Source organism: Calidris pugnax, unplaced genomic scaffold, assembly GCF_001431845.1.
Source record: "Calidris pugnax isolate Ruff unplaced genomic scaffold, ASM143184v1 scaffold281, whole genome shotgun sequence".
Lineage (NCBI taxonomy): Eukaryota > Metazoa > Chordata > Aves > Charadriiformes > Scolopacidae > Calidris > Calidris pugnax.
The window spans coordinates 1,113,245-1,141,150 of NW_015091028.1; the positions used below are offsets into that span (position 1 = coordinate 1,113,245).

Sequence of the window (27,906 nt, forward strand, 5' to 3'; positions counted from 1 at the left end):
GCAGGAATGAAAGGGGGGGAAAAAAAAAAAAATAGTCAGAAAAGGTTTCTTGCAATTAGCTTAAACCTAAGGAGCTTTGCCTGATTTCCAGCACGGGGAGCACTCTGGAATCTTAATGGAGTTACAGACAGGCAGAGGGGGCTCAGCACCTTGGGAGAAATCAGCCCCCTTCTCTTTTGTGGATGACGCTGCCTCATCTCGTTAAGGTTGGCACTTGTCTTGCGTGCAGCCGACAGCGGAAACCAGCGGATGTTACACTCCTTCATGGTGATGAGGCAGCGAGAGGGAAAAATAAGTGGAGGAGAGGAGGGAGCAGGGATTCCGGGATCTCAGCCCGTTGGGAGCCGCTGGGTGTATTCCCATCCCTGCTGCGGGGGATGCTCCGCTGGCTGCCTCCTCCAGCGTGGAGAAACCCTGCCAGGGAATAAAGGGAAGGTGAACACAGGGGCACAAACTGCTGCATCACAGAGGTTGACAGAGCAGAAGGTGCAGGGAGGGGATGGAACAGACCAACCGGTCCCACTGCGTTCAGAGGCAAACAAAGCAGCCACGTACGCAGCGAGGCAGGTCCCCCCTTCCCTCCTCTCTATCAGGAGGCAGGAAGAGGTCCCTTTTTATAATCTCAGTGCAGGGGCAGGGTTTCTGGTTGCCACCGAGGCTACTCCTGCCCCATCCAGATCATCTGGCAAAACAAAACCACGTCCAGCCTTCCTCCTGGTCGATCTGTTGACAGAGCCTACAACTTTATTTTTCCCAGTGGTTTTCACCTCAAAGGATCTTCACGTAAAGCAGTGACAGCACCTGCCCCTGACGTGCTGCCTCCTTGCTGGAAGGAACCTTCCGGCTGCAAAGCTCCCCCAGCAGCAGGTCAGCCCAGGACACGAGGAGGAACCCTTTAATTACTGCCAGAGCGGACCGTCAGCCTCTGAGGGACATTTCTCTCATGGCTCCAGCCAGCCCTCTGCTCGCCTCCCCCACCTGCAGCCAGCACAGCCTGTTTATCACATTATGGCCAGCAATTCTGGCTCTAACCAAGGCCCCCGGGACCAGCTCCAGCGCGTTTGCAGCTAATTCTGCACCAAGGGTCACCGCTTCCCACTGAAAAGCCACAGGAAAGTCCATGGATGGGTCACTCGGTAAATGTGAGGGTTAAATGCTCTCCATTCAGTAAATTCCATGAGCGCTCTCATCCAGCCCTTTACGCCGGCACCGCAGAGGGACACTCACCTAGAAGAGTTTCTCGTAGCACTTGTCGCAGTGGACAATGTCCCGGTGGATGAATATTTTATCCAGAAGATCTCCCATCGCTTTGTGGCAAATTCCACACTGCCCAAGGGAAAAGAAGGTGGTTGTTGGACAGTAACCATTGTTGGACTGTAACCATTGTTGGACAGTAACCAAAGCAGCGGGCAGGAGGGGGCCGGGAAAGCAACAGTCCCAGTGTCATTTCATACAGGTGGGAGGGTGCCAAAGCAGTGACCTTTGAGGCCAAACGTTCCTCCAACAGACCGACACCACCCCCGGCTTCCTCCACCCGCACTCTCCATTTCCACAGAGTTGGAAACTTTGCAAAGTTTGAGAGATTCAGCAAGACCTGTGCTGGGCACAAAGGCCACAGAGCAGCCCGTCTACCACAAGGACAGGGACACAAGGACAGTGACACTGCAATTCTCTCAGGTGACAGAAAAGAATTCTCCTTCTTGTTATGTACATTTGAGGAGCTGAAAAACTTTTGGGGATGAAGCCAACACCTGCTGACTGCGTGAGTTTTTGGTGTTGGTCCCAAGGTGGATGCAAGCATTTGGCAGACACTGTGTACATCACTCTGAATGTCTGAGGACAGAATTTGCACCGAGATTCCTCCTCCCACCACTCCATTTCCCAGCAGCACACAGAAGGCAGGCGGCAGTTAAGGATTTTTTTACCCTGAAGCAGTATTCGTGGCAGCAGATGTTAAGATGCTCTATTATGATCTTGGGGCAGTCTCGGATCTCGCGGCTGCAGTAAGTGCAAACAGGTTCGCTGGGCCTGAGAGGGAAGAGGAGAGTGAATTCATCTGTCACACAAGCTGGTTCCAGTCCCAGCGCTGGCTCCGGAGGTCTCTTACCTCACACCAGCACTGCTCTGTACCAGGCACCTGCTTCTACATGGGCTACGAAGGGCTACAAAGATGGTGAGGGGCCTGGAGCATCTCCCTTACGAGGAGAGGCTGAGGGACTTGGGTCTGTTTAGTCTGGAGAAGAGAAGGCTGAGGGGGGATCTGATCAACACCTATAAATACTGAAAGGGTGGGTGTCAGGAGGATGGGGCCAGTCTTTTTTCAGTGGTGCCCAGGGACAGGACAAGAGGGAATGGGCACAAACTTGAATGTAAGAAGTTCCACCTAAACATGAGGAGGAACTTCTTCATTTTGAGAGTGGCAGAGCCCTGGCAGAGGCTGCCCAGGGAGGTGGTGGAGTCTCCTTCTCTGGAGACATTCAAACCCACCTGGACACGTTCCTGTGGGACCTGCTCTGGGTGGACCTGCTCTGGCAGGGGGTTGGACTGGATGATCTCCAGAGGTCCCTTCCAACCCCACAGCATTCTGTGATTCTGCATGTGACTGTGTCTGGTGACAGCACAGAGGGACACGTGTACCCCCAGGGGTGCAGAGACCACAGCAGCGGGGCAGTGCAGACCTTTAAGTGACCGTCACTGTATTTTTCAAAGACCATTTACACTTTGTGCCGTTATTTCACCAAACACACACCAATATTCCAGAAAAGCAAAACCTTAAAAGTCATTTCTGTGTAAGAGTTTGCTGAACCCCCCTGGGGCAACCCCCTGATGCTCTCCTACCTCTGCAGGGGAGCGCTGGACAGGTAGCTGTGGTGGCCGTAGGTCGCTCTCTCCAAATCAGTCAAATCCACAAGGCTGCCACTGGAGACAGAAGGGAAATCTCAGCACTTGGCAGCGTTGCCAATGCCCAGCGGAGCCTGACAGGGCCAAATATGCAGCCTGAGAACTGCAGGGCAGTGGTTTCATCCCGTCACTTATTTTAGAGGCCAACTCGCTTGGAGGGGAAGCTTTCCCCTTCCTGGCTGTGGGACAGAAGTCCTCCTGTCACCACGAGGGGACCAGACGGCCCAGTGGACAGCAGAGAGATCCCTCTGCATCCCCAGAGCAGCACAGGGGTCTAAGCAAAACTCTGTGCCCAGCCCATGCAATAACCCCTCCAGGACTAATTAGCTGAGGCACGATGCCAGGCTGATGCAGCACTAGCTCGGGAGCATGCTCAGTGCGTGCTGCTTCGCACACGTATGTAGACACATGAGCGTGTCTCTGGACACGCCTCATACCTGCCATAGCGTGGGGAGGCCGACACCTCACTGCTGTTCAGGTACTCCTTCACAAAGAGGACCCCTTTTCTGGGAAAGGAGAACAGAGGGAGAAGCATTTGCATTAGCAAAGGCTGGGGCTGGTGCCGGGGGCCACATGTGTGTGCTGGGCCCCGTAACGCGCCCGGGAAAGGGCACGGAGTGAGATGCCGCCGTTGTTCCTGAATAAACACCAAATATCAAGCATTGTTGCTAAATAACACCCCAAATACCCCTCTAATTAACCCACCGAAACAAATCGAGTTAATTAGAAAGAATGGGATGGATAATACAACTCTTTCAGCCAGTTATCCCCTGTTTTGCCAGGATAAGTCTTTTCTCAAATCGTGTCAGGATTAGGCACACAATAAGCATTTAGAGCTGGTGGTTCCGCCCGTCGCCGTTAAAGCCCCGCTGGCACCGCACCACACAGGGCACCGCTTCCTCCCTGGACTATCTCCAGCGTTCTCCTCCATTATAAATCACTACTGGTTTTGCCTCCAGAGCTGACCCTTCTCCCATATTCCTCCCTCTTTAAAATCCTGATTTCCCAGGAAATCTGTCCATCCCTCCGCAGCGCTGTGGCAGAGCGAGGGCAGAGGCTGTGCCACCGGCTCTCCCCGCAGCCATGACATGAACTAATCAGCTCTTTCTCCACGGTGCATTTTCGCTGCTGCCTGTGAGCTAGGATTAATCCTCTCTTCTTACATGAGCAAAATAAGCCGTGTCACAGCTAAGGAAAGAAAATAAGAGCTTTTTTTTTTTTCCTTTTTAACTTAGCATAGACACTGCCCATGTCAGGTGCTCCAGAGGAGAGTCTCCTCCTCAGACAGGCTGCAGCCAGGCCAGGAGGACCCAGATATCACCCACCAAAACCTACACTGAACCTCTCAGCACTCCGAAACCCCTGTCCCTCTAAGTGGTGTGAAACTGCAGCCGTTTTCACCTCGGAGGAGGAGCCTGGGGGAACCACAAACCCCAGAACACGGCCCCGAGTTGGCAGCTGCACCGTGACGGGACGCTATTTTCTGTATGACATGAGATCAGGGCCCTGTGCCAGCCCCACCGACACCCCATGGACTTGCTGTGGGCTCCTCGCTTGCTCATGAGTGATGACAAGGCAAAGAGCCTGCCAAGAGCCCCACACGTGTGATGAGTGTGTACGGTGTGAGGAGCTCCAGCGTGTTAGGGAGGATTTGTGGGTTTGCCAGGCTCAAGAGAAAAGACCCAGCTCATACACTGCGCTGTGTCCTGGGCTCTAAAAAGGGGCTGCTGGAGAAAAGCACCCAGCCCATCTCTCCCTTTTGGGTGCCTCTGGCCACAGTCCCTGTGCTGGTGGCCAGAAGTGGCTGAGAAGTGTCTGGTGGCCCAGAGACCAAGCAGCAAAGCCTGGTTTGTCTCCACCAAACAGGATGGGTGGGTGCAAAACCTGGATTGCAGGGGGAGGACCGGGACCACCCATTGCTCTTTACCCGGCAGCGCTGGCGTCGGGCTGGTAGCCAGAGGTGGCCATCGGGCTGCAGAGCCTCTCGTTTGAACTTGAGAGAAGCCTGGTGAGAGAGAGAGAGAGAAAAGTCTGGGGTCACTGGAAACACGAGCCATGAGCCAAACTGGTGGCCAAGAAAAGACCTACCACTGCTGTTGGGAGGGTGCAATATTAAGGCCCTTAACCTTACAGATTAATCTTTATCACAGGCCAAAAAGGCTCCTTTCTCTTTTTATATCTGACAAGTAACAGCACTACAGTGATTTGGAAAAGTCTCATTTATAGGGCCATGGGAGAAAAGGTCAAATAAGATCTTCAGTTAAGCACAGATGATAAGTGAATCCTGCAGCAATGGAGAGAAACAGCAGAGAGCAGGAGAGGAGGACAGGGGGATGGACTGACCAAGTCCAACATAACTGTCCCCAACTTGACAATTTCAAAAGCTGCAGGAGGGAGAAGGAGGCAAAACTATGGCTATTAAAATGTCCTCAGAACACAGCTCTGGCTCTTCCTTCAGCAGGGAGGCCTGGCAGGGATGAAGCTAATCCTGCCCAGAGCTTGTGCCTCCTGCTCACACCCCCAGCACACTCCCCTTTACAGACCCAGCACTCAGAGCTGTGCTGGTGTCTCCATAGAGTGTCAGAGCACGAGTGGACGGGCTGACACTGCCATGGAGGGCTGCAGAGATCCCAGGGTAATGGTATCCCTGATCCGACACCTCCTACCCCTTCCACCAGCCTTGTTCTGCAACCAGGTCAGTCCCTTAATCATTGACATTCTGGAGACAGCGATCCTTTCTCTTGACATCTCTCTTTGCTTTTAGCTCTTTTTGTCTGCAGCCTCTGCAAAGGCTGATCTCTGGTCAAGGGAGGGTAGCCAGGAACCAGCCCTTTGTTCTCCTGTCACTCTGTTCTGGCACCCACATGGTGAGAAATCCCCAGAGACGGATGTACGACAGGCCCTGTGCTGGGCAGCTTCTGCTAGGAATGGTTTAAAAGTAATTCTGAGATGTATGACATCCTGTGCTGGGGAGTTTCTGCTAGGAATGGTTTAAAAGTAATTCTGTGCCTCCAGATCACACATCCACGCCTTGGAAACCATTTGTCTCTCCCTCAGCTCTTGGCTTTGCTTCCCAGCTTCTCTTCCACCGCAGTTTCGTGGGGGTTTCCCTCAAAACCCTCAGGACTCCCCATTTACCTGGTGCTGCTATAGTTTAAGCTGTCCATGTAGAATGGCACCCTGTGGCTTCTCTGGGAAATGGACATGGTGGGATCTCTGGGAAGGGAGTCGTGGCTACGAAAGGAAGTGATACAATCTCAAGCACTGAACTTGAGCACGTGAGGGATGAGAATCTTGGCTACATGTCTCCCTGCTCAGCATCAGAGTCACCCTCGCACCACAGCCATCCACGCAAACAGCACCTCTCTGCGCAGGGAATTAGTCAGAGGTGGGTGAGGACACCCCAGATACAGAATAAAGGCAGGTGTGGGGTGTTCTGTGGGTTCACCAGGCTGGATTCCCTCTGACTTCTTACCGTCCGGCTGCGGGGCTGAATTCACAGTGTCCCCTGGCACTGGCACTGTCGTATCTGCTGCTCCTGGGGCTGCCTCTCCCCTCATAAACCCTCCCTTCGTAATCCGGGGTAGGTCTGGGGAGGAAGCACAGAGCCCTGGTTACCTTGGACCAGGAGTTTCCACATTGGCTAATTAAGATTTGGTCTCAGCAGCCACTATCGTGACGCGTTCTCCCTTTGCTCTGCCCGTTTCACCTCTGCTGAGGCCAGGGAAGCAGTCTCAAAACCTAATGCTCAAGAGAGAACCCGAAGCATTCCACAAATGGATATATCTTCAATATTTGTTCCTTTCCCAAAGCTCCCCAAAACCACCACTGCACCATCTGTGTGTGTGAGCCGCTGACCAGCCGGCCCATCTGGGCCTCACACCCCCACGTTTTCCCTTTTCCACCACAAAACCCGTTCTGGGGATGGCTTTAACCTGCGGGCAGAGCTCAGGCTCTTTCCAGAGAGAAAATGAGCTTACAGCTCACAGTCCTTCTTTCCTTGCGAGTGCCTCGGGGCACAGATTATGTTTATATTGTATATCAGCACTTTGATCCCGATTAAAGCTTTGGGCAACGGGATAACTTCATGTTAAACAAGGCTGAAAACCACTGCCAATCAGCACGGCATTAAAGAGGGAAGGAGGGACAGGCTGAGCTCGTGGCAAGATGAGAAAACCCCTGCTGCGGGTGAGACGTGTGTCTGGTCTGTGATATAAACCCCGGGGTGGGAGTGAAGTGGGAGTTTCTGGTGCTGCAGAGACACGTCAGCATCGCCCGGCGTCGGGGGGTGACAACAGGCTGGGAAGTACAATAAAGGGCTGTCCCATTTTTCCTGCTCCTGGCCTGAAAATGCCTCCAGAAGCCAACGAGAGCTTCGTGACGCCAACTGTCTGAAAAGTGCTGGAAGAGGTGAAGGCTACGTTCAGATCCCGTGACTGTAGATCTATGTACATACACAGGAGTTGGAAGGGTACAACTTGTCTCTTATGGCCTTGAGGGGCATAAGAAAGGACCAGAAAGGACCAGGCTGGTCCTGAATCGTCATCTCCGCAGTTACAGAGCAGCAGATGTGGGCTCTGCACCTCTGTCTGGTTTCCAGGCACCGTGTAGGTGGTCTGAATACAACCTGCCAAGGACTCCGATCTCCCAAATCCCTTTTCCAGCCTTTCAGGTCCCAAAAATTATCCTGTTCCATGCTTTGTGAGACCTGGCAATGTCACTGCTCCCTCTGGGGACAAAACCCTGTTTTCCCTTCTTGTTCAACCCGGACCAGTGTTTCTACCAAAGGTTTCAGTGCCAGCAGCTCTCCCTGTCTCCGTGTCCCCTCCCCAAAACCTTACCTCCGGGTGCCGAAGGCCTGGCTGTCCACGTAGGAGGGGATCCTGTGGCTGGGCCCCGACAGCCCCAAAGGCTGGCGCTCCGGGTACAGCGGCGTGGGGTGCTGCATCTCATAGGCACCCAGAGCACCCTCTCTTGAGCTGAAGTTCGACCTGGTAGAGAATTAGAGCCAGTTGGACCAAAAAGCCAATGACTGTGTATTCCGTATTCCGAATTTGCCAAGATCACGCCTCTTTCTACTGGCAATGAGGGACACCATGCTCTTAACAGGTTCTTAAGGCCAGGGGGAGTGGCAGAGGTCTGTGCTGCTTCCCCTCACCTCATGCTGCAGGATTCAGCAGTCACCTAAGTTAATTTGAGAACTGAAATGAAACATCATCAACCATTTATGGGTGGAATCCTAAACCTACTATTCCTTTTACCGGTATCGTTTGATTAGAGCACACTGGGCAAATTTACATCATAATTTGATAACTGAAATGAAACATCAACAAGCATTTATGGGTGGAATCCTAAACCTACTGTTCCTTTTACCAGTATCGTTTGGTTAGAGCACACTGGGCAAATTTACATCAGACTGTAGCCCCGTTTGGGTCAAGAAGCAGGAATGGGAAAGGCTGAGGACTGGAGAGCCATCTGTGGGGGATGCAGAGGGCCATCCCACCATACCTGGCTGCCACTGGGTTAGGCTCATTGTGTCTCCAGTCTCCTGGGCTCTCATGGTGACCGTCTGTGGTGGGGCAGGTTTGTCCTTCATAAGCTGGAGTGCTCCTGGTCAGGGAGAAAAAAGCCTGTCAGCAGCTTTAGCACTTGTGCCTAAACCCCTCCACTGCGGTGAATAAACGCACCAATACCATGATTGTCTTGGTTTCTGAATTTCGTAGCCAAGAAATGGACATTGCCCTTTGAACAGGGAGTGGGGAGAACACGAGAGGTGTGAGACAGCAGGAGAAAGTCCCCTGGCTCCATACCTTTCCCAGGACAGGTCACCTTCACGTGCACGTTGGGTGTCTGGAGCAGGGATGCTGCTTTCTCTGGGCAGAGAGCTGGACCTGCCAGGGCAGAAGACCATTACAGTCACAGGCTGTGCCCACAATGACTGTAGGATGGAGTTACAACCCCTGGTGAAACTCCTGCCTCAAGGAAAGTGCAATATCCCTGGGTGGGAATGTGCCAGATAATCCAAAGAGAGGTGGAAAAAAATACTAGATGGAAAATATCAAATCTCTTCAAAAATAACACTGAGAGCAAAGAAAAAGAAAGCTCCTGGTGAGCATCGGTGACCTGTTTACCTCTTTCCAGACTTGACACTGTATCTCTGGTCATTTAGTTATGACCATTTTGAGTTATCCAGTACCTCCACGTTACATTTCAGACTCGGAGCAGGAGCTGCCCTCCCCTGGGGACCATCTCAGGAGCGTATGCACCAGATAAACCCACTGCAGACCCCCCTTGATTTACACCCAGGGAAAAGTTTGTTCATTTTTTCTACTCAGTTTTGTGTGCTTGCACACACCAGCCCCTCTGGGGATACCTGCACCCTGTAGAAGATCCGAAACTGACCGGGATTCCGGCATCAAAATTGCATTTAATTAGACTCCTAAGAAATTAATTCTCAAAGTGCTTTCAGAGATCCTACCCTGAAGCATTAAGGCTGACGGAAGAGGAGGCAGCCCTGACACTTCCCTTGCTGCTGGTTGAGGGCTTCCCCTGGCCAGCACCAGTTCGATCCCTGCAAGTTCACTGTGGGGACGAGCCAGACACCGATTGGTGCAGTCACCCACGAGAGAACAAGATCAATTTGTTTTGCTTCCTTTGGCACAAAGGCAGGCACCTTAAATTCTTCCTTCTGGCGAAACACTCGTGGTCACTGAGCTACAGATTCCCCCTCAGGCTGGGATGTTCTAAGTGCCTGAAGTCGAGGTGTTTGTCCAGGAGCCCAGACTCAAAATGGATTTACTGAAAAGCATCACAGAGAACTCCTGGGTCCTTCAGGAGAGCGATGCTGCAGGAGGACTCCTGACTGCTCCCTTGTCTGAGCCAAAGTCACTGTGCCTGGAAGCACCAGAGACCCTCAGATGAGGACTCTGTGTTTCTGAGGGCTCATCTGAAAGGAATCTGTGGCCTGGGGAGGGATGGAGTGTGCAACGGATGGAGTTTTGTCCATCTTGGCCACTTTGCTGGGGGGTACTGGAGAGAAAGGAGAAGTTTTCTTCTCTCTGTAACTTTTTTCTTCAGCAGTTTGACTTCTACTCGCACCCCTGGGGACTGGGAACAGCTCCTTCTGCCTCCCTGCGTGATGAAGAGCTACAGTTTGGAGTATCTGTGGTACATCCAGGGTAGCTCTGTTCTTCAGAAGAACAGGAGAGTGACACCACTGCTCTCTCCCTGCTGCTCTTCCCGTGCCCTTTCCTGAGCTCCCCCCTCCGTGGTCCTCACCGACCCCATGTTCTGCTGTCCCACCACTCGTGGTGTATCTCCTGAAGAAAGCCCAGAGTGGTGACTCCTAACCCCACACACAGCATCCCCAGTCCCTTCTCCAGAACTACCTGCAGTAAATTCCCTGTTTTTTCAGCAGAAAAAGCAAACCTGTTATTTCTCTTACCTTCCTGAGGTGATATCTTCACTTTGCACAGAGGGCAATATCCCCTTGTCCATGTCCATGCTCCCACTAGAGCTGTCCTTGGAGTGTAGCGTGGACCTGCAGGAGAAGAAGTCTGGTTTACAAGTTGATTTGAAGATGGGTTCCTCACCGAAACACATGAATGAGGAAGCCCAATTTGGCCAAGAGCCTCAACTCTCCAAATTTTGAGGCAAAATACAGACAAAAGCAAAGAAATCAGCCTGCAAATCCATTTGGATTTCCAACCTTCCTTCCGTTTGGACCCTTGGCCCTGCGCTGAAGGCACCAGGACAGCCACCACCAACCCACATCAGTGGGAAAGGAAATGGTCCCATGCTGGGGTGACCAGAGTCCAGCCTGGGACCTGACACTGGGGGACCAGAGTCCAGCCTGGGACCTGACACTGGCTGGGTAAGCTCAGAAATGAGACCCCGTGTTACCACGGGGGTGTTACCCCACCCCAGATTAGGTTGCTATTTGGCATTTGTCTCTAGGTAAGTCTCTGCTTCCAGATTTAAGGTCCAGGCAGCAACTAGGTGGTCCATCTGGACAGGGTTTGATGCCTCCAGCTCATTGGGATGTTTTCTCCCAGGCTTTCATATATAACCATGGTAGAAGGTTCACTCAGTAGAAGCAGCACTAGAATCAGGCACAAAAGGGGAACCTGGGAGAAGATCTTCTTTATGTGGGGGAAGATGCACAAGGAATTAACCCTCATCCAACCAGAAAAGGGGTGTGTGTGTGGGAATTATCCTTGCCTGGTCATGCTGGGTTCACGTTCAGTATATTCCTTTGACCTGGGGGGCTCTGGGTGGACATCGTGGTCTGGGGGTTCTTGTCCCTTCTCAGTATGGTCAGTTGAGTCCAAAAACCTAAAATAAAGATCTGTACTGAAGGCAGTGGACAAAAACCACGCTGGGGTGGGTGGACATCCCTTCCCTAGAGAGCAGCCATCAGGCAGGGAGCAGGAGAGACCGTTTGGGCAGAGCTAAAGGCCTCTCACCCAAGATCTGTCACAGAAGGAAACCTCTAGGCACAGGAGAAAGCTCTTGTGTCAGAACTCCTCGGCCTGACAGATGCTTTTAACACCTCAGGACACGGTCACACGTGATTTTGCAGCATTCATAAATGCTTGGATGGTACTGGCTGAGAGCCCTGGGCAGCAGAAGGCACTGCCTGGCACTGGAGTGCCACAGGAACCACGCGGATGCCAAGGGACTCCTGTCACACCCTGTCACTGCAGAAACTGCCTCTCGGACGTCACACTCACCCCTCTTGGACCAGCTCTGGTTTAGAGTCCTCCAAGGCCCTTGTGCTCTCATGCCCCCTTTCTCCAGGGGTGTTCCCCTCTTGGAAATCTTGGGAAGACCTGGCAAAGGAAGAGAGGGGGGAGGCTCTGGTGGAGGATACTCCAAGAGGAAGCACCGACTTCAGCGCAGCACAAAGCACCGCTCCATTCACTGGGTCAAACTTCACAAAGCACAAAGCACCGCTCCATTCACTGGGTCAAGCAGCAGCATTTTGACTGAAATCAGCTCTTGGGACAGGAGCTGTGAGAAGCAGCCTCTTCCTGTGCCTGCCCATTCAGGTTTCCCTTAAGTCTCAGTATTACTCACACACCCACTAAATTTGCCCTGCTCTTACCTTTTAAAGGAATATTCTGTGTCCTCCAGGCGCACGGGGGCTCTCTCGGGAGGAGGCAAAGGGACATCAGACTGCACATTAGACCTGTCAAGAAAAAGGAAGGAATCTCCAGGTTGGTAGCTGGCCAAAGGCCTCGGGGGGGACTAGTTTGAAAAAACAACACTGCACGTTATATGAGAGCATAAAACAGAAAGCAATTTTCCTCAGAGAACTGATTTTCCTTCAGAAAACCACATTTTCTCTCTCTCTAATCAAGAAGAGCAGAGGCTGGTAGTGGAGGTAATGCAGTTACTTGGCCTCGTGGCTGGGTATGATCCTTTTCTGGCCTGTCACGGGGTCACACACCTGGGACAAAGTACAATGGGAATAACTTTGGGGAAGACGTTCCTACATGACCAGCAGCAGCTCTAGGTCCTGGGAGTTCCACCACCCTACTGGGAGCCTTGTGAACCTCCTCACCTCAGCCAGGAGGTTTGAAGACATCATTTGCTCACCTCAAGCCCTTTGGTTAAACTAATAATGGAGTCAAGTCCCAAAACAATGGGCTGAAGTAAGTGAAAAAAAGCAGCTTCAGGGAGATCAGTGTGTTTGCTGTCAACAGCAGCAACTCCTTCCTGCCTCCGCCTCTGACACTGTCAGGGGAAGAAGCGTGGTTTCCTTCCTCTGACACTGTCAGGGGAAGAAGCGTGGTCTGAAAAGCAGGTGGGATGGAGACACTTTTGAGATCAATGCCAAAGGCAACAATAAAGCTGCCGGATCTGCTCCCAGGTGGCTTCCACAGAAAGAAGTCGATCTGTTAACGGCGAACAGAAAGATGCTGTTCCTGTTCAGCTGCTGGGGTTCTTCTGGCTCCCCTTTGTTACCCAATTTGGATTGTGCTTCCAGCTCTTACTCTGGGGGAGTTACTGCTTCTCCCCCCACCTCTGCCCTCCACTACCAACGCTGCGAGGACCAGCACCAGGCCCTGACCTTGTGGGTTCTGACGTGGCACCATCCAGGAGGGAGGTCTCGTACCGACGGTGCAGCTTGTCCGTAGCATCCGCAGCTCGGTCCCTGCTGCTGGAGCTGGACCTGGTAAGACAGGGAGATCCGTGGGTCACAGAAGGAAGCTTGGCAGGTTGAAAAACAGAGCAAGAAGAAAAAATATCTAATATGAGATTTTCTGTCTCAAACATAACATCTTTTCCTCTTTCCTGCAGCAGACCTGGGGGGCAGAGACATAAATCCAACCAATTCACACCAGTGCAAGGAAGGAAGCTGAAAGATCTCAACCTCTTGAGCTAGTGAACCCCCTTTTGCAAGAACACATTCATTAGGGCAGTCCTGAGTCAGGAAAAGACCCCTCTTGCTCTAAAATCAAGAGGAAAAAGGGAGCTTTACACTGTTAATAGGTTTACACTTACTTTGGTGAGTAAAAACCGTTGTTGGTTTCTGTGCATTCAGGATAACTGGAAAAGGAGAGAACCCAACTTTAGGAAGCATCTTTGGTTTGGTTTGAGTAACATTCTACAATTATTTTCTTCTGCATTTAATAAAAAAGGGAGGAGAAAATCCCTAAAACTTCCCAGAGGTGTTCCTCAGGTTATTTCTACAGGTAAAATGGCAAGAAACTTTGGGGGAACTCAGTGGGTATGAAGTAGAAAAGAGCATTTAGTAACTGTGAACCTCACGGCCACAGGACGGATGCCAATGGCATGGAGTCATCTGGAAATTCAAGCCAGGACTCTTCCAAACAGAGCTGGGACACAGGCACCTCCTGTCAGGCACTCTGCAGGACGTGCAGTTTCCTTCTGGGTTTGGGTTTTGGGTTGGATTTTGTGGGGTTTTTTTAGGGGGTCAGTTGTTACAAAAGTAAGTAGGTAGGTGGAGGCCTAGAGATACATTGAGTGTGAACCTCTCTATACTGTAAAAAAAATAATACAATTACATTCCAGAATTGGGTTTCAGTTGGGAATAAACCTGGAAAATGATCTACAAAAGTGATTTTTTTTCTATCATATAAGCTAAAGAAAAAAAAAACCTGGAATAAAACATCAAACAATTTTATTGGAGAGGGTGGTGCTTTCTTTTTCCCCCTCTTCTTAAATAAAATTTTAGAGAAACGGCCACAGTTCTGCAAAGCACAGATGGAGCTGTGTTTTTCCACCCGGTCGATAAATACATTTCTGACTGACTCTACCTTCCGCTCGCAGACCCCGCGGTCGCTCTGGGGGCCAGGTCCTCCCAGGGGAAGGGCTCAGACCTTTCCTTCAGAGGTTTGTCGCTGGAAAAAGGAAAATGCCAGTGAGATACAACCTGAGAGCACTTATCTCGTGTCACCCCAGAAGAGTCTGCTGACATTCAGTTTGGAGGAGCAGGAAAAAGGGCTAAATCAGTGTCTGGGGACAGGAAGGGCCAACCTTCTCCTAGAATCATAGAATGGTTTGAGTTGGAAGGGACCTTAAACATCACCTTCACTGATGGAGGTGGAGAGTGTGTTATAATTAACTGTGTATGCTACAGAAGCTCCTCTGGTGAATTCAAACCTTCTACAGGTGCTTAAGGACAACAGAACCATGCCTTTAGGTTCCAAATCACTTCCTTTTTTCTTAGGTTTTCCTCCATACAAGAGAGCTTTTTACACCTTCCCGTTGTTCAGCCACCCCTTCTGACTTCCTGCAGGGAGCAGAGGACCAGAGCCAACGGCAGAAGGAGCCACCACCAACTGAGGTTCAACACATCCCATCCAGATGAAAGAAGCTCCCCAGGGAATGGCCGTGAGAGGGCAAGCGGAGTAGGAAAAACAGAAATAAAAATGCATGAAGTAGAGTCTAGGGACTGAGCCAAAGAGGAGAATCCTTGAGGGAGGAGAAGGAAGAGCAGAGAGGAACGACAAGTTGCAGCCAAGCCAGTGGCTGGTGCTCTTGGAGAGCAGCCCAGGACCACGATGGGGGAGGTCCCCATCTGTGTGAGACCCAGAGCAGGTAGATGTTATTTCTGAGCAGTGGGCAGGAGGAGGCCTGATGTTCAGCAGCACAGATCAGCACTTCTCAGCTTCTCACCCGTCCCCGTGCCGGGACACGCTTTCAGAGGAGGATGTCCCGTCAGCGGCCGGTCTGCTCTCCCCATTTCTGCAACAAACCAGCAGGAGGGATTAGGTGGGGGGACGAGGGGGCACAGCACGAGGCACAGGAACCATGTGGCAGGGTGTTTGCTGGACGTGCACTGTGTACGCTGGGGGATTGGTTTGAAATGAAAGTCTGATCAGTTGAGGGGATAGAAAAATCTGCAGTTTTTGGGCTCATATTTTCATCAGAAAGAACTGAGTAACGTTCAAGCAGTGGGAGGCCCACAGCTTCCATCTGGCTCTGCTTCCTCCCAGATCACTAACAGTTTTGCAAAGTGCTGCTTTCTTAGATTCCCTGCGCTATAGCATCTATGGATCCGTGATGGCACCGCGTCCAGGACAACCCTGTCTCTCTGGGAAAAGGCCCTCAGAGGAGCTCCAGGGTGATGCAGACCCAACAGACCTACCTGCTCTCAGCAGAAGAGGGGAATCCCACTGAAGTTTCACTCAAGGATGCGGTTGTTTGGCTTTTACTGCCTGTTTCAGGGCTGCGAGGGAAGGCAAAGGAAAAAAGCTGTGATTCCTGAACAAAACAGCCCTTCCCACAGAGTTTTCCCCCATTGAAGCCCTCCTTTCCATGAATAAATAAAACGGAAAACAAACATCACTGTTTTCAATACAGTCCAGCCCTTCCCGCTGCAGCGGGACAGAGTTTTCCCCCATTGAAGCCTTCCTTTCCGTGAATAAATAAAATGGAAAACAAACATCACTGTTTTCAATACAGTCACTTAGGAAGCTGTCTTATCAGAAGCAATTTTTAAATTAAAAACGTTGATATTGGCATGAATATCTACCTTCTGCCAGCAATACACCAAGAATAAAAATAACACAAGACCAGTAACCAAAAGGCTGTGGAAAATCATTTCAACATCTTTAGAGGGGAGATGGAGCTGAGCTGGGGGGAAGAACTTGTTTGGTGTGAGGGTGGTGAGAGCCTGGCCCAGGGTGCCCAGAGAAGCTGTGGCTGCCCCATCCCTGGAGGGGTTCAAGGGCAGGTTGGAGGGGGCTTGGAGCAACCTGGGCTGGTGGGAGGTGTCCCTGCCCAGGGCAGGGGGTGGCACTGGGGGGGCTTTAAGGTCCCTTCCAACCCAAACCAGTCTGTGATTCTATAATTGGATCCAACAGACAAAGTTGGAAGCAACTGAAAATTATTCCTCTACACTTATTTGGCGAGAAAGAATTCAGCACATCTGGGTTTTTTTCTTTCAGGTTTTGAGCACCTCTATCCAGATGTTGCCAGATCCTTGCAAGAGGTGACATGGATTTCAGACCTTTCCAGACCCACAGAACCTCCTTTTAAAACAGCTGCCTGCATCTAAGAAATGTCTCCTGAGTACAATGCTGAGACATTTGCTTCGTTTCACCTCCCAGAGGGTGTCCACAGAAGTCTCTGACACAGAGAAGTCTCTGACATGGAGAAGTCTCTGACCGAGTACAATGCTGAGACGTTTGCTTCATTTCACCTCCCAGAGAGTGTCCACAGAAGTCTCTGACATGGAGAAGTCTCTGACATGGAGAAGTCTCTGACAGCTCCACGTGGGCTGATAGAGCCACCACAGAAGCCCAAGATGTCCTGGCTGTGCCCTAGCGCTCACCTGGAGGGAGACACTCCTGTCATCTTTGCCTCATCCCAGGAGGACCCAGTAGAGGTTTTTCTTAGCCCATTAGTACTGATAAAAACAAGAAGTAACAAAGAAAGACAGATTTTTAGGTGCTTTCTCCTCTGGGGGGATCCAGGAGGACCCAGCAGAGGTTTTTCTTACCCCATTAGTTCTGATAAAAACAACAAGTAACAAAGAATTAAAGACAGAAGATTTTTAGGTGCTTTCTCCTCTGGGGGGACACATCCAACTTGCTGCCCACAGCTCCTGGCTCTGCTTCCCAGGCAAGGACTCACACTCACACTTGTCCCCATGCACTGGTCACACTGATGTGACTCCTGTCTGCTTTTCTGCTGAAATACTCTGCCTTTTGAAACTATTTTTTTCCTATTTAACACAGCTGGAGCCGTTTCTATCCCCAGTGTCTGAGTTTGCACTAAAAATCACCTTCCCCAAAGGCAGAGATGAAAGCTCAGGCTGTTCCCAGGTCAATTTCAGCCTCTGTGTGTGTGTGTGATGTGTGAGGAGAGGGGGGAAACTGCTGCCCAGCCCTGCCTCAAAACTGGGACCAGTCTCTTTTCTATCCCCAGTGTCTGAGTTTGCACTAAAAATCACCTTCCCCAAAGGCAGAGATGAAAGCTCAGGCTGTTCCCAGGTCAATTTCAGCCTCTGTGTGTGTGTGTGATGTGTGAGGAGAGGGGGGAAACTGCTGCCCAGCCCTGCCTCAAAACTGGGACCAGTCTCTTTTCAATGGTGCCCAGGGACAGGACAAGAGGGAACGGGCACAAAGTGGAACATAAGAAGTTCCACCTAAACATGAGGAGGAACTTCTTCACTTTGAGAGTGGCAGAGCCCTGGAAGAGGCTGCCCAGGGAGGTGGTGGAGTCTCCTTCTCTGGAGACATTCAAACCCACCTGGACACGTTCCTGAGGGACCTGCTCTGGGTGGACCTGCTCTGGCAGGAGGTTGGACTGGGTGGTCTCCAGAGGTCCCTTCCAACCACATATTGTTCTGTGATTCTGTTTGTCGTTGGGAGAGGGGCTGGGCTTTACGCCCTACAGCTCACGTGAAGGGTGGCCTGTTGTTTAATACCCCCTCTCACCCTGTTGTTTAATATCCCCTGTCACCCTGTTGTTTAACACCCCCTGTCACCCTCCAGGGCTGTCAGTTGGGTACACGATGACCCAAAGTGCGCCCCAAAATCAGAGACACTCAACACCACCCTTGGAGGAGGTAAGTACCTGTTGTCACCTGGTGGAATCCTGCACGAACCAGACACAGTGGGACTCCTCCTCTGCTGTCCTTCCTCTTCTTCTATCTCAATTCTTTCAGAAGGCAAAAAGAGAGACAGATATCACTGTTTCCCACTCCCCACTGCGAGCTAATTCAGGCCATTTATTCTTGTTTTCCCTCAGGCCATGTTTCCCCTCCGTTTCCCCCAGAGGCAGATTTTTCCTGCTCCTCCCGCTCCCCGTGGATCTCCACCGGCTGCAGGATCTGAGATCTTCAGCCCAGATCAGAGGGGTTTTGCTGTCACAGTCACTTTACAAACTGCATCAGCTGAAAGCTTCAATGCTGGAGAGAGCATTTCCAGGCACGGCTTCCCCGTCACACTGGCTGCTTTAGAAGGTAAATGCCTGAAGAGTATGTTTCAGGTTCCCCATAACCCAAAGCATCATCAATATTCCGGGTGGTTACAACCCTGTGGACTCTCAAAAGCCAGCGGGGTTCAACCCAGAGCATCCCTTTAATAGAAATGTCCCTCCTTGGCTTCAAACCACCTGGGGATCTCCTGTCCCACCATCTAAGCACAGCCCTGGCAGTAACACAGACGCACAGCCCCGGCGGGGCTTCCAGAGGGCCAGTGACCTACCTCTTGGCGAACAAGGGTGGAAATTCTTGTGTTGGGCTGCTGCAAATGAAGCATAAAGGCAACAGTGAGAAGGCTGGAGGTCACGTCACACCATTGGGGCAGAGCTGGCAGTGACCGGGGGGGTTAAACCCGTGCAAATTACAGAGCAGAGGAAATAGAAATAGGAAGAGCAGCGAGTTATAACACAGAGAGTAAAAAAGCTTCCCCAAAGGGCCTTCTTCCCTTTATACCTTCCTGATGGTTTGTCTTCCTGCAGACAAACCCACCTCCCTCCAAACCCCAGGACACTCAGGGCACCAGAGGAACCAGCAGCCACTAAAACCACCCTGAATGTCCCTACAAATCCTGTCCCAGCATCTCCCCCATTCCGGGCACCGCCGAGTGCTGCCGGCGCCTCCCTCCCTGCTCCCTCCCACACAGGCAACCTCCCGGTGCCTCATTGTGTCACCCAGAGTTATGTCAAGAGGAAAAGGATTCCCAGTGAAAGCCAGCTGCAGAAAAAGTCACCATCGTGGCTCCTGGGAGATCAGAGACCTTGGAAATCTGCTCTTATTTCCCCTCCCAGGACAGAGATGGACAACAGAGCCTTGGACACCAGTAGCTCCCACACATCCTTCCCGTTCCAGTTACACATCCATATGTTACTGTGCGGTCCTTTTTCCCCACAGAACTAATTTGAAGCCACAATTAAGATCAGGATCTTGTAAATCTGGGTATTGTTCAAACACACTGTAAATCTCAGCCAGAAAAAGCTGATCCATATTGGATGCAGTTCATATTTGTTCTGATTTTTCCCACTGGAGAGAGCAGTATTAAAAACTGAGTCTGAAAATTGAAGTCTCGATTGCAGGCCCCAGGGAATTAGGGATTATCATGGTTTTTCACTTCCTCAAATTCCCTCCCACTGCATAGGGAAGATTTCCCAGCACTCCTGGAGGATTTTTTCCCCAATTCTGCAGAAACCTGCAGATATCCTTGGCACTTCTCGAGAGATGGCAGCTAAGTCTTCTCCGCTCACTGGAAAGGTAACCCACCACCTCCAGAGCACCTTGGGTCAGGCCACCATCCCCGTGAGACCACCTTCAGCAGGCCCTTCCCCATCTCCTGCCCCACACTTGGGCACTGAGACTCACCCGTTGCTCTTCTTGGCCGCTGAGAGGACGTAGGCACGTTCTCTGCTGGCAGTGCGTCTCAGGACACTGTTGGCTGCCTCTGTCCTGGAAGGGAGGAAGAGAGGGGGTCACATTTTGCTCGTGCCTTGAGAAGGCAAGAGGTGACCAACCCATGGAGGCTTGTGCTAACCCTGACAGAGCTCCTGTGCTCTGGGGAGCAGAAATCCAGCCAGAGCTACGAGGAGTAACATCCTCTTTCCCTTTAGCATCATTCATGCTGGGCCACAGTGCTTTCACGTGGATGATAAGCATCAGGCAACACAGAAAATCCTTCCTCTTCCAGGTGGGCAGAGGGAGTTTCCCTTTTCCAGACCCGGACTATTGCAATATTGAGTACCACGAGAGCAAGAAATGGGACACATCCTACAGGGACTGCATGGGTCTACCTGGACATCAGTACCCCCAGAGGTGGATGAGTGCAGGTCTCTGAAAGGACTGTGATTGGTTCATCCCCAGTGGGCAAACTACCAAGTTTTCATTTGTGAAAGTCTTATATCTGAGGAAAAGCATCTTCAGAAACTCAACTGAAAGCAAGCAGGCCGCTGGCTGCAGCAGAGGCAGATCTACCACATTCTGCTCCTGGTAGGAGAACGAGAGACCCCCCTGGATCTGGACTTTGGTGCGAGTCCCCAGGTGGCCCAGACCCAAAGAGACACACGTGGGCTGTGGGAGGTGGCTCCTCCCTCTGCTGCCGGGCCATTTGTACCTCTCTATCCTTTCACAGAGACACTACGCGGCTGATGGATTCCACAGCCCCTTTCCAGCTGCCAAATTAATTGGAGGATGCTGTCAGGTTGAATCATGTCAGGCTTTTAATTATATTTTGTTGGGAGCGCAGTCGCCTGTGGGTAGAGATGGGCTCTGGGTAGAAATATCTGCTTATTATGACTTTATTGCAGTCAGCCCTAATGGCTCGGCTGTAATCATCATCGAACTGACCCTCCCAGTAACGAGCAGTTAATCGGGGGTCAGTCCACTTGTCACCACCCCTGCAAGGACACGGTGGGTACCTGGAGGACATACCTCTTTTTATGTTCATCTGGAGTAAAAGGCACCTCCTCCTCGTCCAAGTCCACTGATTTCTGCTTGACGTTATAAGGAGCTCTGAAATCAAAAGGGAAAAGGAGAGCCAGGGTGAGGGAACGGCCTCTGCAGACAAAACCCAAGGCAAATCCAAGGGCAGGGGGTGTGGAAATGGGTCCAAACCCTTGGACTGTGGGAGACACTTGTATTTTTCATGCCCGTTGGGGTACACATGTCCCCACAGGATTTTCTTTTCTCAGTGCAGGGCTTCAGCCTAGAGGCTGGTTCATGATAAATGCTCGGCTGCATTTCAGATGAAAGCCACACTCTGTGACACGAAAGGCCATGGGGAATGGCAGCAGCGCCGTTCTGCCCCAAGGGTCCTCCTTTCTCCTGGTTTCAGAAAGGCCAGTGATGCTGCAAGCCAAGTCCCCAGGCTGCATCCTCCAGTTTCTGCCTTAATTACTGACAAGTGATAAAATTCACTCTGTACAAAGGCTGTCACCAGTTCAAGGGACAACTCATGGCCCACACAGGCACTGGGAACTGGTTTGGGTTTCCAGTGGAAGTTCTGTGGTGCCCAGATGATGAAGCCAGGCCTGGCCAGCCACCCGTGTTGGCTCGGTGGCTTCATCACCTGGCCAGTCACCCTCGGTGGCTTCATCACCATGACTCAAGGTGCCACCAAGCCCATGCCTGGGCAGAAAGTGCAGCTCCCCTTGGCACACTCACAGTTTCTTGTAGTCCTCGGTGGTCATCCTGTAGCCAGAGGAAGAACGGGACTGGCCGTGTCCCTTGGTGGCAGGGCTGTGGGTGGCACAAATCACATCCGTCAACACAACCCTCCTGGGCTCTCACCCTTCCCCGGGTGATGGGGGAAGACAGAGTGATCCCAAATTTCCACTTTCTGAATTCAGGGAATGCTCTTTTATCAAAGGGCAGCATTTGGTGCCTCTTCACAGCCCTGGACTAGGATTTGAGGTCCACTGTGCTTGCCCAGAGCTCTGCCAGTGTGAGCTGTCAGAGCAGGTATCAGCACACCCCTCTGTGGGACAGTACGGCTCCCTCCCGGGGCCAGGCAGGGAGAAGGAAGTTGTCAGAGCGGGTATCGGACACCCCTCTGTGGGACAGTACGGCTCCCTCCCGGGGCCAGGCAGGGAGAAGGAAGAAGACACTGTGTGGTATCATCCTTCTCCCCACATGAATCAAAACAGGGGGAAAAATGGGATTTCAGAAGGTTTGAATCAAGGTGCAGTGAAGCACCTGCTTGGATCAGAGCCGTGCTTAGATCTTACTAGAATTAAATGTAAATGCCTCTCGCAAGACAGGTTCCAAAAGAGCCCAGCAAACCCCGCACTAAAAACATCAGAATGAAGTGTTACAGCTTTGGGATTTGTGCCCCCCCCCCCCTCAAAACTATTTGCCAAATTAAACCCAAATCCCAAATTTCCCAGCCAACTGCCCTCCCGTGCTCTGGTGAGGAAAATGCAGAGTGTGAGGCCTTGTCTTGCCCCGTGTCTGCCGAGCGGAGCCCTCACACAAACAGCCACTTCTCCCAGCATTTGGGAGGGATTTAGCAGAGCTCGGTGGAAGCCCACAAGCACTGGCCAAAGTAAAAGCAAAACTAGAAATATAGACAATATTTAAAAGCTCATTTTCATGAAGAAGAGGAAGCCACACACCTACCTTTTTTGTGCTTCTTTAGAAGAGGAAGAGTCTGGCGTGGAAGGGGTCTTATCGATGGTTTTTGTGAACACCCCTCTGGGGAAAAAAGAGACATGGTAAGGTTTTTGCAGGACAGATTTTGGAACTGGAATGATGAGACCTGCAGCCCCTCTTTGGCCACACGGTGTCTGTGTGTCCTGGCAGGAGGAGGCTGCTGGCTCAGGACACAGAGAATTAGAAGATGCTTCCTCGGGGGAGTCATCCTGAGAAAAGTCTCAACTTCCTCCTCCCTGGTCTTGGACACCCCAGTAAAACCCAGGGGCGTGGGTAGGGAATCACTGGTGGGTTATGGTGGCATCGGAGTCTCCGTGGGCAACAGCCCAGGTGTCAGAGGGAGCTGAAGGACACGAGTCCCACCACTGGTGCTGTGATCATCACAGGGATGGTAGAGCATTTTCACAGCACGGTAACCCCTCCACTGTGTCACACAGAGGGATCTGATTTTGTTATCATCACCATCAAACTACTTGTTAAACAAAATATTCAAGACTCTCTTCACCAAGGTACTCCCTGAGCGTTGTCATGTTCCCAACTCGTAGGAGAACCCAAGAGATAGTCATATTTTTCACACTTGTTTGAGTGTGAACAAGTTTCATAGAAGTTCAAGGAGAACTTGATCGAGTTCTCCTTCCCTTACAGCCCAAATCCACGCCACTCCGTACCAACCTGATGAGGTAACCGGGCTGAGGCTTGGAGACAGGAGACCTGGGAAAAGAACAGACATTAGAGAATTAAGAAACATGGGGGAAAACACCAGCAGCAGCACCAGCATTAAAGGGAAACGTCCACCTGGCTGTCAAGCCAAAAATCTAGCTAAATGGGCCGGGAGTCATACCTCAGCTGCTGCACCAAAATTAACCCTGGAAGGATTATTTTAAAAATGAATAATCCTCAGAGCAAGCTCTAGAAAAGGTATTTTTAGAAGAAAAGCGAATTTTAAAAATAGCCAATTAAAATCAGCCACGCTGACAGGGATTGCTGGCTCAAAATAAGTCCACAGATTGGTGGCACAGAGGGGGGAGGCAGACGTGGCAGAGATCCTGGTTGTTTTATCGCAGGCAAACACCATCTTCACACTCACTTCTCTGAGGGCCCCTGCTGAGGAAGGGAGGGTGGCAAAGCTCCCCTGGAGGGAAAGGAAAGGGGACCATCAGGGGGGATCTGGGCCCTGGCACCAGGGCAGGAGAAAATATCCCTGGAACCTGCTCCAAGCTGTCTTGGAGACATCTTCCTGAGAGCAAGGTGGGCACCAGGATGGGCCTCAAGGACCTGGTTCCCGTCAGCTGAGCTCAGAGAGGGTCCCTTCACTCCTGCCCAGACACCACCCCCTCCTTTCCTGCCCGGCCAAGTGCCCCTAGGACCACAAGATGATTCAGTAAGAAAGCTCAGCAGGTCTCGGCTCTAAGCTCCTGCCCCAACCAGGGTCAGAGCTTCACGGGAAGGCAGGTTTATCACTATGTGCTTGAGGGGGCTGCCAAGGTCACGTTTATCCTGTTGCCTTCACAGGCAGAGAAATGCAAAATCACCGCAGGCTTAGCCCAGCTCTGGAGCTGGAGGATGGTGAGTGCTGAGCACAGCCCCAAGCTCCTGCTCCTGCAGTGTCCTCAGAGCTGACACCAGCAGGGTGCAGCTCATCCCAGCCCCATCGCCGAGCTGTTCCTCCAGCACTCAGCTCTGAACGTGAGCTTCAAGGGACCTGAGCCATCGTCCAGCTCAGCCTGTCCTCACTCTGAGGTAGGAACAGATCCTGGGTGTCCTGGACTCCCCATCACTCACCTTCTGTCAACTTCAGGCCCTCACACATTCGTGCAAAGATGCCCCTTCAGATGCCACATTTCCAGTGCCACAAATGGCCCTGGTTTTATTCATCCTGTGCCTGATAAAGCATCATCAGGCAGGAGGAGGGAGGGCATGGCAGGGAAACCAGATCCCATCTAATTGCAACAAGAAGTGACAAGAGCTGGCACAGAAGAAGGGAGAGGGCAGTGCCCTCCCAGGAACAGCACTGCGGCTACCAAAGAGCTCTCTCATATGACTAAGCCCTTTCCAACAGTTTTATGTTTTAGGACACAAGTGCTACAAGCTCCAGGGTTCCCGAAGAGCCCTCGTGCTCTGGCCTTGAAGCAAATTCAGCTCCCACACAGGACTTTGCTTGTTCTGAGGAGCCCGAGGCTTAGAGCCCACAGGAGCTGATGGGCAGCAGTAAAATCTTGTGGGATCATGGGCTTGAAGGCACCCATTCATCTGCACTGCAGACATCAATCCATCCATTCATCCATCTGGAGATAAGCCACGAGGTGACAGTTTGTGAGGTGACATTACACTGAACAACCCAGGGTCTCCTCAAGGACCATGTTTTTCAACACGACCACAGCAGTGAGTGGGTGTGAGGAGGTGAGGAAGGAGGAGACGTTTGGGAAGAACCAGGGAATACACTGACCCCATGAGATAACAGACGGGAAGCAACGGGATGGGTCCCCCAAAATTACCTGTCGTTCTGGGGAGCAGTAGGTTTTGAGGCTGGGGAACCTCCACCGGCCCGTCCAGACCTGAGTAAAGAGAAAACACAACGATGCAATTAACTTCTGATCTTGCTGAACGCAGCAGTGATGTTCTCAGAGAGAGCTGAGAGAGAAGCAATTCTCTAAGAAGAACTCTAAGAAGGGCTTCTTTAAGAAGAGAAACCCGATTTGGGGTTGGGTTTGTTTCCGGTTGAAGAGAAGCCGGTGGGGATCCCCGGAGTGTGACAGCCCTGTGTCTGCAGGGGGAGATGCAGACCTGGCTGTTCCATCACTAAACTCCCTCCCAGCAAGGTCTGCCCCTTCATTAGTTGCTCAGGAGGGGGTGAAACCTAATCTGCCTTCAAAAACGCTCTGGACTTCTCCTGAGACTTCAGATCTTCCCGAGCTGCTGGGTTCTCAGCTCCCAGGAAGGGCCATTTCCCAGAGCTTCTCTCCACCCCACATTTATTACAATTAAGCAGGAGCCTTGCTCCCCTTTGGTGGTGTTGTTTCCTGCCATCGTGGGGACCCCAAAACATGTGCCACGTGTGCTGCTTCTGCAGGCTGGAGAACAGAGAACTCCTGGGGGGATGATGAGGGAAAGGGGAGGGAGAAGAGGAGTGCTCCTCGGTGGCCACACTTACGTCGGGCTGCTCTTCTTCTCATCCTCAGAGTCTGAGTTATGGTGGTGGATCCAGCTCTTATCTCCTTTCAGGGTGGTACGAACCTTCATCTGCTTAATGATTCTCCTGCGGTCCTCATCTGTGGGTGGGATGTAACCTCCTGGGAGGGGCAGAGGGAAGGAGAGAGAAGTTGCTGAGAAAGGGCAAGAATTGGGAGTGTCAGCAGGGGAGCAGGGGTGAATCTCAGAGCAGGGAGGACAGGTCTCCTTCCCACCAGAGATTCACACAGTGAATGAGTCTTTTGCCACTTCAGGTGGAGGATGGAAACCAGCTGCTGTCACCCAGACTTCAGGATCAATGTACCCTGATGCACCACCTCCTCTGCAGAGATCCATACGGCTTTTACTCTCCTTTCAGAGGGTTGTTTAACGTTAATGAGTCATTTTCCCTCAAGAAGACCAAAGACATTCAGTGGGTGGTCTGATCACATATTTGCAAAGAGTTTCCTCTGGCATTTCCCATCCCATCAGCTCCAGCAGAAGGCTTTTTGGGTTTGTGGGAGGGGATGATGCATCTGGAGTGTGAAGCTGAGCCAAGAGCTGGGGGTTAGAGGTAAGCCATGAAATGCAAACACCCAGCTGCCAGCTTTCTCTGGTGGCCTGTCACGTCCTTTGGGTCCTCATTTCCACATTCTTGTTTACAAAGTTCAGTCTCAAAAACATCTTCTAAAAACACGTCTCCCAAACAGGGTGGTTCTGGCCCAAACGTGGAAATGTCCCATCCTGTACGGTCCCTCTTTGGCTGCCCAACAGCAGCTCTGCCACCCTCCTCTTCCTGCCCCTTGTCCCTCTTCAGGCAACCAACCACAAGGACATTCCCTGCCTGAGAAAGCCAGCAATGGCAATTAAAAAGGTAAAATTAAAAAGTAGGAAATTGCAGAAGGTCATGGATTAGGAGCTGCCAAATCCTCCCGGTGGGAAAAAGATTGGGTGAAAAAAGCACTGGTAAATGGGGAGGAATATTAAAGTATTTATTCAATATAAGGAGTATTTATTAAAATATAAAAATTATTGGGAGCAGGCAGGGCAGGAGAGGGGAGGCTGGGGAAGGGGAACCCTCTCTCACAAGGGAAGGGAACGAGCAGGTGACTGATGTGAAGGGCTTCAATCCTCCTCGAGTGCCAAAGTCCTGTGGGACCAAATTGATTGCAGCTGGATATTATATTTAAAAAAATAAAAAAAAAAAGAAGAAGAAGGCATTTTAACTGGGAAATTCCCCATCCAGCCCCAGTGTGATTTTTTCGCACTCCTTTGATAATAAGACATTGTTAGGAGTTTATTAATAATAAAAGCAGTGTTCTCAGGACTGTATGGATAGCACACACTGCACAAGGGCAGTCTCCAGCCCAACAGCCTTTGGTTTTTATCTCTAGAGGAGAAGACCAGCGGGTGTGGGCAGACAGAGATTGAGGGACATCATCCTCATTGGCTGCTGCACGGGCTGCTAATTGCTGCTGTATGTTCAGTAGGCAGAATTTCAAGGAGGGTCTTGGAAAGAGTATAATCTGGCAGTTTATTAGTCTTTTGCTCATCTCAAAGTCTCAGCTGGGCTACAAGCCCTCCAGCTCTCCATACCTTCCCAGATACTGAAATTATAGCCAAATGCACCTAGTTTGGGGACTGGAGGGTGGAGCAGGTCCCAGACAAGGAAGGGGTGACCCCTGTCCTGGGGCACAGCGCTCTGGGGGAGCCGTGCAGAGATGATACAGCAGATACAGCTGGGCAGAGAAGGCCAAGGGGAGCCATGAGAGCTTGGGATGGGGAAAGGAATTACCTTTACTGACACCCAGGGACATCATGGTGCTCAGAAACGCCTTCCCCTGCCGTTACCGTTTGAAGACAACAAGGCCCTGGAAGAAACAGAAAAGGGGAAAAGCCGATTAGCAGTTCTGATAGACAGAAAAAACTCTGTTATGTGGAAGCACCACAGCAGCCACGGAGCCTGGAGGATGGGGGGACTGTGGCACATACACCAGAGCTGTGATTCCTCCCCATCCTTCAGCATCAAGAATGGGAAGAATCAAAGGGGGATGTTCTCCACACCAGAAAGGTGTCACATCAGCCATGAGAGATGTGACCTTCCAGCTCTGGGAGGAAAGCAGTGGAGGAACCTTTGCAAGCAAATGAACAAACAAAAGAAAGCAAAACCCCTCCAAATGGAGCCCCTCAAATGTTTTGAGACTAGTAGGTCCCAGGTTAATTCAGCACCTGATGCC

General features: G+C 51.4%; 1 protein-coding gene across 1 annotated transcript; it reads right to left on the reverse strand.

Moving 5' to 3' along the window:
• ZNF185 (zinc finger protein 185 (LIM domain)) lies at window positions 1–27,543 on the reverse strand. The gene is made up of 31 exons (XM_014955960.1): window positions 27,465–27,543; window positions 25,653–25,791; window positions 24,997–25,056; window positions 23,174–23,212; window positions 22,469–22,543; window positions 21,515–21,589; window positions 20,783–20,863; window positions 19,721–19,804; window positions 18,588–18,626; window positions 17,956–18,039; window positions 16,709–16,783; window positions 15,521–15,601; window positions 15,049–15,117; window positions 14,187–14,270; window positions 13,411–13,455; window positions 12,977–13,078; window positions 12,008–12,091; window positions 11,634–11,732; window positions 11,122–11,235; window positions 10,346–10,441; window positions 8,712–8,792; window positions 8,410–8,511; window positions 7,743–7,892; window positions 6,377–6,490; window positions 6,040–6,135; window positions 4,829–4,906; window positions 3,339–3,407; window positions 2,839–2,919; window positions 1,926–2,028; window positions 1,228–1,326; window positions 1–414 (listed from the first exon to the last, which is right to left on the reverse strand). Exons 1-30 carry the CDS (start codon window positions 27,487–27,489, stop codon window positions 1,228–1,230), a joined length of 2,523 nt encoding a protein of 840 aa, XP_014811446.1. The 5' UTR covers window positions 27,490–27,543; the 3' UTR covers window positions 1–414.
• Between the last annotated feature and the right edge of the window lie 363 nt (window positions 27,544–27,906).